This window comes from Monodelphis domestica, chromosome 2, assembly GCF_027887165.1.
Source record: "Monodelphis domestica isolate mMonDom1 chromosome 2, mMonDom1.pri, whole genome shotgun sequence".
Lineage (NCBI taxonomy): Eukaryota > Metazoa > Chordata > Mammalia > Didelphimorphia > Didelphidae > Monodelphis > Monodelphis domestica.
The window spans coordinates 387,731,632-387,744,451 of record NC_077228.1 but is presented as its reverse complement, the minus strand read 5'-3'; the positions used below and the strand labels follow the sequence as shown (position 1 = coordinate 387,744,451).

The 12,820-nt window shown below is 34.1% G+C and overlaps 1 protein-coding gene across 5 annotated transcripts in view; it reads left to right on the top strand.

Annotated features, from left to right (window-relative positions):
- Window positions 1-12,820, top strand: part of MAN1A1 (mannosidase alpha class 1A member 1) — a 164,845-nt gene that overhangs the window by 32,614 nt on the left and 119,411 nt on the right. For all 5 annotated transcript variants that reach the window (XM_001369323.5, XM_056818687.1, XM_056818688.1 and 2 more), the window contains one exon: window positions 11,721-11,817. In XM_001369323.5, coding sequence (XP_001369360.1) covers window positions 11,721-11,817 — 97 coding nt within the window. The remainder of the gene's footprint in view (window positions 1-11,720; window positions 11,818-12,820) is intronic.

Here is a 12,820-nt window from a genome sequence, read left to right as displayed (position 1 = left end):
TCCACCTTTCACAAATGTCAGTGGACATCTAATGCATTCTTATTGTGTGCAGAGTTAACCTCAAATGGATAGAAATGACAACATTTAATTGATTTCTTCTTTGGAAATAAAAATCAAACCTAAACTGATTTCAGTGTAGAGCAGTGGTTCTCAACCTTTCTAATGCCGTGACCCTGCAATACAGTTTCTCATGTTGCGGTGACCCCAAACCAAAAAATTATTTTGGTGGCTGCTTCAAAACTGTAAGTTTGCTACAGTTATGATTCGGAATGTAAAGACCTGATAGGCATTATGTATTCTCATTGCTACAAATTGAGAAGTTGAGAACCGCTGGTGTAGGGGGACTTAGGCATCTAAGAGGTGCAGTGGATAGAGTGCCAGGGCTGGCACTGGAGTCAGAAAGACCTTTGTTCAATTTTAGCCTCAGATACTTACTAGCTGTGTGACCCTAGGCAAGTCACTCTTTTGCCTCGGTTTCCTCTTCCATAAAATGAACTGGAGAAGGAAATGGCAAGCCACTCTGCCAAAAAAACCTTAAATGGAATCCTGAAGAATTGGACACAACTGAAACGACTTAACAAGAACAACATAGAGGGATTATGGTTAATAAAATATTCCTAAATTTAAAAAAATTTATTTTATAAAAATTTTATATTATATATTATAAAGTGTTGAATAGGTATATAATAAATATATAGATATATTCATAAAGTTTTCTTTAAAAATTTAAATTCATAAACTTGTGGCTTATAAAGGTTAGTGTACCTGACTTCCACTAAAGTCATACCCTAATGATTTATCAGAGCATGGGGCTGATCCCAGGTTCCAAAAGGCCATGCCAGCAATTACAATCTCTAGCTGGTCTTCAAAAGTTTTTGATGGCCATGTCTTATGGCATAATATTATGATTTTCCTCTGAGGACTAACGTGGTTAGGTTTAGCGATACTTATCACCAGATGGCTAGCCACTAGTGGACAATATTTTTAAGCCATAGAAATTCACACATACCACTGACAAAGAGTATCTTAGATTTGAATTGAATGGGAACCCAGAGTCCATGTAGCCCAACACCCACATCTTAAATATGAGGAAGCTGAGGCCCAGAGAGGTAAGTGACTTCCCAAGATCACACAGGCAGTAAGTGACAAAGTTAGAATTTGTTTCTCTGAAAACTCCTTCAACGAGTTGGAATCCTCATCACTGAGAAGGAATATACAAAGAAACCATGTATCTTTTGAAATAATTGAAGTATAATTTGTGAAAGCTAAGTCTTTTTACCTCTAAAAAAAGGATTCTCTCAATGTAATCTAAAATAATTGAGTTTGCCAGGGATTATAAAATGGTAGAGGTCTAATGAAATTTTAGTAGAGAGAACCATGAAAAAAATCAATATATACATACTTTTTTAAAGGTGGTTTAGTAAGAAGTCTGATGTTGCCAATTTAGGATCAATTTAGAGTACTGAGCAAGAGTACTATAGAAATTTAAAATGTTATATTGAGCAATATGTCTTTTACAATAGCCAACAAAGCCAAGTTATTAGGGTGTTCTGTTGGCAATGAAAGACCAACTACTATGAAGTCAAGAATAAAGATTAGAAGACATCCTTATAGAATATCTGCCTGGAGAAAATTAATATATCTTCATAAATAGGTAGGGAAGAGATAAAGAAAGGAAATTTAAAGTCTTAAAATAAGCATTATATATAACACAGATATTTTTACATAGCTACATGGATATCCACATCCATATGTCTCCCCTCTCTCTACCTTCCCCTCAATCTAAGGTGTTAAAAAGATTATTGTATTCAAGTTTAATTTCCACTTTTCTGCCTTAATATATTACTTTCTACTCTGACCGTATCAGTACCATTTTCTAGAAGGAACATTTTCTAGGAATTTTTATTTGCTATACTTCTAAAATATGAGATATTAGACATTAACTGTTCATTGAAATTTTTTTGGATTTTTCTCTGGTAAAGTCAAATAAAGGCACTCACAGTATTGGAAATAGAAATATATAGTTTTTCCATATAAAAATATGAGTTTTAGAATGCCTTAAAAGATAGTTTTTATTTACACAATTATTCCTCTTAATTCTTCACAAGAATTCACAAGAAAATTCCCACTTATAACATGACACTTCATTGTGAGTATAATGTTTGAAGAATGAAAGCATAGACTGGAAGGAAAAGTAGAGATTATTTAGTACATTCCACTTATTTTATAGGTGAAGAAACTGAGGCCTAAAGAGCTTAAATGATTTACCCAAGGTCTTACACATAGTAAGCCATTAATGGAGTCAGTGTTTAAATATTCTCTCAAAAACCAGTGTTCTTCCAATTTAAATTGCTATTAATTTCTGGTTCTTGTGCTGAACTGGGAGGGAAAAACTAAGTTACATTTTCATCATGCAATCTATTAAAATATGTATTAGAGTAGTGAAGACTAAAGATATTTTCAGTTCAGATCAATTTTAAAAAATGGTATAAAACATTTGAATGCATAACTTCTCAGAAAACATAATAAAGGACAAAGATGTTTCTTATCAGCAATTAATAATAGGCATCATCAATAAGGAGCACCTATTTTGAAAATTTTATTTGATCCTCATAGGGTATGTATTTCATAAACCAACCTATTTTTATTACTCTACCTTACACAATAAAACTTTAAAATTACAGTTAATTTAGTTTAAAACACTGATTTTCAATTTTAATTTGAAAGGAAATAATTTTGCTGGGGATGGGGGAAACTTGCAGATAAAAAGCAAGAGTCACTACAGGGGTGATTTTGTTTTAAGGAAATTATGTTAACAAAATAAATATTCCTGGCTTGATCTTGGTTTTGTAAAATTTAAGCCACTCCCCTCTCTTCTATCACTTCTTTTCATTTCATATTATTTCTTTGTAAAATCTAAAAAATAGTATTGGTTTTTGTTTGCATTTGACAAACCTAAAAACTAATCCTTTTCAAATCACATTTTTTTCAATTAAAAGCAAGTCATGTCAGTACTCATAAAAGACAATTCAGAAAAACTTTAAAGTTTGGAAAACAAATAATCTAACTTCATGTCATTTTATGATAAATCTTAAAATGGATGTTTTAAGGAAGAGAAGATTAAAAACTGATGATCTGAAAAGAGACTATAAATGTGCTAGTATTTATTCCTTTTTAATGAAATTAACTTTCAAATTTCAAAGTATCCCAATAGGGTTGAGCATTTTAGTTCTTGCTTAGCTTCCAATATTTAAGTGACTTTAATCCTATTTTTAGTACTCTGGAACCTACTATGGTGTTGTGAAGATTGGCTTTAGCTATTTCCTGATTGTAACAAACTTAGCTTTTTCTTTATTGTGAAGATAAAATGGTAATCTCCTGATTGTAACAGTGAAGGTACCTTTATAGTGAAGCTAGAATTGTAAACTATAATCTATTTTTAGATTTTAACTGCAAAAGGATAGTAAATAACTACAAAAGGTGAATTAACCACAAAAAGGTGTTAAGTAACTACAAAAGGTGGCCTTACCAAAAGAGGTGTTAAGTAAACCAAAAAGATATAATCTAACCAGAGAAGGTGAGAACTAAAGAGTGGGCAGTCCTGGAGAAAAGTGTCTGCTGTGATTGGTAGACATGAAATTTAGGGGAGGTGACACAAGAGAAAAAGATCTTTAAAAAGAGGACCAAAAGGCAGAAGGAGATCATTCATTTGGATTCAGACATTTGGATATTCGGATAGATTTGAAGATATTCCTTTGAGAACTCTGACTCGGAGTTGGACTGGAACAACTGGACTCCTGGAGGAACTCGTGCAGGAGACCTCAAACTGCTTTCATTTAGACAGTGACCATTGGTGAGTGAAAGGCTGACTTAGTGACTCCATCTTTCTGGAAGTGTGAAGCCTCTAGGAAAGGCCCATCATCTTGAGACTCTCTTCCCCTGGCTGGGGCTTAGAATTTCTAACTAGTATTAGAGGAAACCAATCAGAGCGCTTGCGCTCTCTCTCTCTCTCTCTCTCTCTCTCTCTCTCTCTCTCTCTCTCTCTCTCTCTCATTCCTTAATATCTTCCTCCTATTGTAAATAAAACTACCATAAATTCCATTTATTTTAATAATTCATTTTGAGATTTAGAAATTAAATCCCTGGCGACCACCTATTAATATATTAAGAGTCCAACCACAAATAAATTTAACATAGTGTCCTATTACATCAAAATTTAATCTCATTTTTTCAAGTGAGGGAGGTGAAAGAAGGGTGATAGGCAAGGCTGTCTAAGATGAAGTCCCAGCTCTCATAGAATCACATTCAAATCAGAAGATGTAACATAGTAACATAGACATAATAAAAATATAATCCAAGTGTTTTTTGAGGTCTTATCAATTTTACACATACAATTTTTCTCTAAACATTTTTTTCCCACTTACTTGATTGGTATCCTTTTTCAGATCCCTATTACCTTTTAGATATCTTATGACAATAGCCTTCTAATTGGATTCAATGTCTACTTTTCTGCCTTGTCCAGTATCCTGCCTCCACATAGCTGCTAAAATAGTGGTGTTAAATTGCATGTCTGTCACTCACATGCTCAAGAATCTTCCATAGGCCACTATTACTTCTGGGATAAAATATCAGCTGTTTGCCATTTAAGAACTTTCAAGTTATTGACTCCTTGCAGACTTCTATATTTATTTCATATCATTCTCCTTGCACTGTCTGTTCTAGCCAGTTTGTCTTACTTGCTTTCCCTGAGTTTATTAGCATTTTCATCTCCTTTCTTCATGCCTTTTCCCAAGGCTTTGCCTCATTTTTGAATTGTATTCCCTGCTCCCCTCTGCCATTAAGAATCTTTAGCCAACTTCAAGGCTTCATTCATGTAGAGCCCTCAAACAAGAATTCCTCTAGTTTTTAGCACTCTGCCTCATAAAAGCACTTTCCAGACCTCTTTCACATCACTAGATTGCATTTATTTTACCTCCCAACCAAACTCAACTGTTTCACAAACTTCAAAAGCTATCTTCCTGCTTCCATAAGCTCACATAATGCATTCTCCACGTCAAAATCTGCTTCATATGAAGGACTGTGTGAAATGCAAAAAAAAAAAAAGTTTAAGACACAACCCTCTCCTTCAAGAAGCTTGTGGTACATACATTTGGGAAATAAAGCAATTTTTAAAAAACTAAACACACAAAAACAACTGCTTGAATACATGGATCGAAGGGATGTGGTTGGGGATGTAGACTAAATGAACATCCTAGTGCAAACATCAAGGACACATGTAATACCCAATGAAATTGCACATTGGCTGTGGGAAGGGTGAATGGAGGGGAGGGGGGGAAATAATGTGAATTGTAACCAAGGAATAATGTTCCAAATTGACTAAATAAACTAAATCAAATGGAAAAAAAAACTACACACACAAGGTCATGGTACAATAGAGCCAGGACTATAATTAGAGTCAGAGGATGTGGGTACCAAAGTGTGGCCATTAGACAAATTCTATAATATTCTATAATACCTTGTTATATAATCACCTAATCTCTTGAAATTTCAATTTTTTTTGGCTTGTAAATTAGAAAAGAATTTGATTAAGCCCCTTCTGGTTCTAACATTATGTTCCCATAAAAGAACATCTCAGATCATAGTAGAAGAGATATCCCAAGACCATAGTTACAAAGTAAACAGGATAAACAGTAACTGCTCAAAGAATTCAGAGAGAGGACAAGTTTTAAGTGCCTCTGTGCTATAAGGAGAAACTTGTGGTACTTCCTATAATAAAGCTTTGTAGGGGTCTATTACAGGGCCTTCGATTTTGCCCTGTGGCAGAACATGTTCTAGAAAATGCCATTGTATTTATAGTAGCTTCTCAAAATACTGAAGTGGAATGGGGGGGGGGGGGAATGACAGTCTTTGTGTGTTCAGAAGAGAGGCGTTTTATGTGAGTGTGTGTCCAAATTACTAATCCAAACATAATGGGCATAAAAACCTCATTAGTAATTTAACTTAAAGTAGTATAGGACAGATCTTCTGTAAGCAGAGTTTTAGCTCCTATGAAATAGTGAGTTTTTTTAAAATATGGTAATCTTTTATTAACTTATATCTGATAAGAAATAGGTTAAAATATGGAGTATGTGCTAACTCTTCATTTTAATAGTGTCAGTGTGAAACTGATTCTGGCAATAGAGTATATAGACATTCCATTTCAAGTTATCAAGAATTTAGACAAATTCCATAATATTCTATAACACCTTGTTATATAAGCCACTTGGGAATTTTATATATTCTCTCAGTAAGATGATAATGTGCCATGAATAAAATAAAAACTTTCAGTGTTCTCATAGAACCTTTTTATTTAATAAATGGAAGCTCATTTTAAAATAAAATCTTAACTTGTATATAATAATCAAATATTCAGAAATTACTTGCTTTAAATTAAGTAATTGAATTCACAGAAGTATCTCTTCTCTCCTCCAAAACATTTTCTTTAATCAGTTGCTTTTTAAAATCTAATTAGAGGAGTCCATTTTTACTTCTAAAAAATTCAACTCCTGGTATATTTAAGAAAATTTCCTAAGTACTTAAACAGTTTGAAGTAAATTACCCTTTAAAATAACTACATGTTTCTCTGAAAAATATTTGCATTAATAAAAGTAATATGTCTAAACAATACAGTGATGGTTAAGTTGAAGGAAATCTCTGAAGAATTAAAAGTAGTTATAACCCAGAAGACAGTGGAGAGTCACTTGGTTGGTTCAAGCAGTTTAACCGGTAAAGAACTTTGAATTAGAACAAGAGTAAAAGATGCAATTAGGGACTTTCATGCCAGGTCACATAATGAGGGCAAGAACTAAAATGTGAACAGCTCAAGTACTTCCTTAGTAAAATAAAGGCTCTAAGAGAAACTAAGTAAGTTTCTGGCATATTGGGTGGGCCATCTATGGGAGGACCTGGACAAAAAATTAAATATGATACGTAGGCATGGATGGGTTGCCAACAACATCTTTGAAAGGGATATCCAGATGCATGAGAACCACAAATCCATTTGAGGATTTGAGGTATTGATCTAACTCTTTCAAAATATAAAAGTGACTGGTTATTAATGACTGGAATTTACTAAGGAAATATAAAGAAATATGGCAGTGCCTATCTTGGTTTCTGTGGTCAAAGGGAGTACCAACATTCTCTAATTTTTGTTTTCTACCTTAAATGAAACAGTAACTCAAATAAGCTTTATAAGATTACAAAGAATAAAGATGTTTTATATATATGCATATATATAGATAGATAGATATTTTTTTAAGCCCAGAATCTCTTCCCCATCTTATTACTTCTTAAGAGAACGATGCATTTCTTTTGATTCTCCAGTCATGAACAGTTATTTCCCTCTGGAATCTGATTTACTGTACTCAGTGTAAAGTGATAAGCTTTGATGTTCTATTCTAAAAAAAAAAATTCCTCTTGATAAAGCTGTTTTTTTTTTTTAAAAAAGAATTGCTTGTTGTCATTGTAAATCAAAATGATCCAGTCAGTTAAGGAGTTTGCCTAGTTTTTAAGATTGGCAAGGCAAATAGGGCATAAAAGACAAAGGGACAAAGTATTTTAGTATCAGTCTGAGTAGTTCCACAAGCATTTATAAATTACCTATTCCTGTATGTATCAGACTGCTAAGTCTTGTACTAAACTTTAGAGATAGAGAAAAAAGAAACAATACCTGCCCCTATAGGGGTTACCTTGTTCCAGTGAAGGAAACATGGCTGCAATGGTTAGGTAGGGACATGAGTAAGGGAAGAATAGAGGTGGAAGATGGGGGTCTTAAGGAAGAACTAAGGAACTAAAGTTTGAAATGAGAATAAGGAACAAGTGGTTCAGTAGGATTGGTGGAAAGCTAATAATAACATAACATTTTTATAGCATGCATATCTATATATATCTATATATTAGTCACTGTGTTGAGTGCTTTACAAACATTATCTCATTTGATCCTCACAACAACCTTGGGATAGAAATGCTATTATATGTTACGTATGAGGAAATTGAGGCAGGTAGTAGCCAAATGACTCACTTGTCCAGGGCTCTCCAGAATTAGTCATTGTCTGAGGCTCAATTATAACTCAGATTTTCTTGACTTACACTGTTCCACCAAGACCCTAACAGGAGAAGATAGTGTGTTATAGGGAAAAGAAAGAGCATGGGACTTGAACCCAGAGCTCCATCCTTACATGGATTCCACCTTTGACTGTCCTACTACTTACCTGACCTTGGGCAAGTGAATACCTCTGAGGGCACCAGTTTCCTTATCTGTAAAATAAGGGAGTTAAGAGATGACCACCAAAGTTCCTTTGAACTGTGAAATTATATGAGTCATTGTCCAGAGAGAAGCATTTCAGGGTCCTTAGAGGTTTGTGTTTGATGGGGTTTTTTTTAGATGCCTAAAGTGGAATCATTTGAAAGTTGAGAAGGTTGGAGTATAAGAAGATAAAGGTTATAAATTTGGGAGTTTAGGGAATATACCAGTCTCAACTATTCTCATGCTCATGGGGTTGTACTAGTTAAAATGTGGAAAAAATCTTTTGACTTTTTTTTTGTTGGGCTGCTTTTGAATTTAGCTGGGCCAGATTTATATGACAGTTTGTATTCATGAATAATAAAATAAAGGAAGCTCAGGCTTCCCGTTGTCCAATTCTATTTACTGGTAAAATTCAGGATCATAATGCAAGTCTGATAATCCCTTAAGTTGGAGTTATTGCATTCTAGTGGTGAAATAATCTATAATAGGTTGATGTTTTAGATTAGAATAATGGTGTTGGCCAGGTTCTGTTTTATGCTCATATCACATTGGAAATAGACATAATTGATAAGTGAGAGTTTGAAGAAGCTGTAAATAAACTCCTTAGGTTGTTATTTTGTGTGTGTTTCATCTAGCCCAAAAAGATGGAATAGAAGAATGTTGATAATATGATCCCCAAAAGGACATTTTGTATTGAAGTTTTTACCTGATATTCTTGAAAAGTTAATTTTTTATGACATTTGAATGATTTCTGATAAAATGTAACGGAAAGCACTGTCAGGTTTTTTAAACGTTGACATTTTTACCTTGCTTCAACTTTCAGAGCTTTAAATAAAATTTGAAGAGTTGGAGATGCATCAAATTCCGACTCTAACATTATATAAGGAAAATTGATTCTCTCACCCCACCCTGTACTTTACTCGCTATTTTAAAGATCACTTTCTGCTCAACTTCCTGAAACAAAAGCAGGAGAGGAGTTGAGTAGAGAGGAGTCAAAGTATAAGTACAACTGGTCTTCAGAACTGAGCCCTTTCATTGCCAAAAGGTCAAGCAGAAAGAAAGAAGGCATTCTGAAATTTAGAGCTAATTACTATTTTTCTCCTTCAGCTTAACTAGAAAGAGAATCTGTCTCTACATTTAAAAACAAAAACAAAATCTTTTGACTTTTTTTGTTGGAGTGCTTTTGAATTTAGCTGTGGCCGATTTACAAGGCAGTTTATATTCATGCATAATGAAAAAAATTAAGCTCAGATTTTTCTTGTTCAAATCCATTTTGGGCGATATTCAGAGGCTTAATACTAAATAATTTCTTAAATTGGAGTTGAGTTATGGATTCATTCTAGTAGTAAAATTATCTACAATAGGCTGATATTTGAGATTAAGGTAGTTTTAGGGACTCTCCTTTAGAATTTGTTATTTCATACTTTTTTATTGCATGTTTCCATTGGACTTGAACCAATTACCAAATTTTACATATAATTATAATTTCCAATAGGGCAAATTCATATAATGCAATCACTTAAGAGGGTCTCTAATTTTCACTGATTGGACCCCATCTATATTCTCACTAAAACATTTAAATTTATGGGAAGGTCAAAACAAAAGCCTTATGCTGTAATTATTTTGAGTCTGGCCATATCTACTAGTAGTTCTTGGATCTGTTATGAGGGGTAAAAGAGGTAAATGTAATCTTCAAGGCTTCTTTCTTTTTTTGTTTTTTAAACCCGTACCTTCCATGTTGGAGTCAATACTGTGTATTGGATCCAAGGCAGAAGAGTGGTTAGGGCCAGGCAATGGGGGGTTAAGTGACTTCCCCAGGGTCACACAGCTGGGAAGTGTCTGAGGTCAGATTTGAACCTAGGACCTCCCATCTCTAGGCCTGATTCAATCCACTGAGTAACCCAACTCCCAAGGCTTTCTTTCTTGAGAGAATTTCATGAATGGTATGAGAGAACATGATGGAAATGAAGTCAGAGAGAAGTTTTGTTTGGCTTCAATGTAAAATATCTAAGGAGGTAATTATAAGACACAGCTGAACAGCTTAGGTAAGAGCTTGAACAAATAGTTTGGAATTCATTTATGTAGAATATTGAATACTATTTAGGAGTTAATACTACATTTAGAAGACAGTTGAGAGCCATGGGAGGTTGGTTGTTGTAGTTTTAAAGGACTAATACGTTTGTAATGGTTCGTTAAAAAGAATACTGGGATAGCCCTCTGAAAGATGGATTGGAGAAAACAAAGACTTCAGGGAAGAACATTTTAGGGGAACATTTTAGTAGTCAAGTAGGAAGAAATGAAGACCTCAACTGTGGCGATTTTAGCAGAGGAGACGAAGAACAGGAGAGATATGGTATTAGAAACAACAGAACCTGGCAACTGATTTGATTTTTTAGAGGAAGAAAAAGGGAAGACTCAAAGATGATCATAATGTTAGGAGGCCAGGAATAGGGTGGAACAATGAATCAAAATTGAGAAAACAGGGAAAGATATAGATGTAGGGAAAAAGATGAGTTGAGTTTCAGGTGCTAGTGAGACCCTGAGGTGCAAATATAGATTCTAATAGCTAGTGCTCTGAAATACAAGAGTCTTGGGGAATACATATTCACAAGTCTAAGGGAGGAGGAAGAATAATAGAGTAATCAGAGAGAAACTTGAAGAGACCTAGACAGACAGAAGGGTCATGGAGATGAAGGCATTAAAAAAAGATTTTATTTGATGATACAGAGCTTAATATTATCTTGGAGAGTTTCAGTAGAGCAGCAGATTTAGAAGTCAAATTAATATGGACTGAGTGAGTGATGAGAAAGTGGAGACTGAATTTTAAGTAATATTTTTCAGAATATCATTTTTCAAAATAGGAATTTTTCAGTGAAAGGATGATGACTTGAGAGAGTCATAGCATCAAGAAAAGTTTCCCTCTCCCCTGACCGAGGTGACATAGTCAAGAACTATAAGCATGAATAAGCATGTTTTGAGATTTACAGAAAGGACTCAGTATAGAATGGAAGATTTTATATGCATGGGAAATAGGAAAGAAAGATAATATGATTGGCTTGGTCATAGTAGAAGATAGTAAAGAGTTTAGCTTTGGTAAAGTGGAGAGTCAACTCTTTTCTGAGACTGTAGGGAAGGGGAGGGTAAGGATAGTGAAAAGATCAGAGGAGTTTAAACTAAAAAGTTTTTTTAAATTATAGTTTTTATTTGTGGTGCTGGTATTCTTTTAGTGAACATTATGTGAACTACATAAAGTAGTTCATTAAATATATATGAAGTGAATTTTTAAATTTTTAAAATTAAATTGAATTTAAAATTTTATTAATTTCTTAAAGATTAAATATATCACTTTGAAATACAATAAGTGACAAATTGCATTTATAACAAAAAACTATTGAATCTGAAATATAACCCTGTTTTTATTTCTCTTCTCCTTTAGATGATGAAACATGCTTGGGATAATTATAAACATTATGCCTGGGGATTAAATGAACTGAAACCTATATCAAAAAAAGGACATTCAAGTAGTTTATTTGGTGAGTAGCATGTGCTTTGGGACTTAGTAATAGTAATATTTCTCCAACTGAATGTGACCTAAAAGGGTTCCTTATAGCAAACATAGATAAGGATTTAAAATTTACTATTGATATAATAAATAAATAAAAATTGTTAGCAGTGATCTAAGCAGCTACTAATAGTTGTTTCTAGTTTGACCCGAAAGGTTGGATTTATCTTATATGAAATAGTTGATCTGGCCAAACAGATATGTTTACACTATGTCTCATATGTTTCTGCCTATTATTAGCTTCTAGTGTTAAAAGAATTACAAGGGAAGGTAGGCCTCAGTTATTTTCCTTACTCATACTACTTTTGGGTAGCACCTTTACATTTTCTAAAGACTTCCATATACTTTCATTTCATCCTCATAGGCGGTTGTCGTCATTGTCATTGTTGTTCAGTCCTTTTGAACTCTTCTTGACCCTGTTTGGGTTTTCTTGGCAAAGATACTGGTATGGTTTGCCATTTCCTTTTCCAGTTCACTTTACAGATGAGAAAACTTAAGGCAAACAGGGTTAAGTGACTTTCCCAGGGCTACACAGTCACATAGCTAGTAAGTGTCTGAGCCCAGATTTGAACTATGTAGGATGAATCTTCCCTGACTCCAGGCCTGGTACCCTTTCCCCTGTGCCAATCTAGCTGCCTCAAGAGCAATTAATAACATTTTATTTTTATTTCATGCTTTAAGAAACTAAAACACAGATTTAAGTAATACATGCAAGGATACCCAGCTAGTGATAGATATGGGAGAGACTCTTGTTCATTCCTCCCAGGATACCAGGCTTCCCTGGTTACGAAGCCAATATAATAGGTTCAATTCCTAGATGCTCCAGGTAAACTTACTCTGTCTAGCATCAACAGAAAAGGGACTGAGCCTCATTGTCCTGGTGCTCCTTACAGTTTTGGGTTTTAATCCAAAGTACATGTTATGTAAAGGGAACCTTCTGCACGTCCGAGCTAGCCCATTAGCTTGGCTGGAAA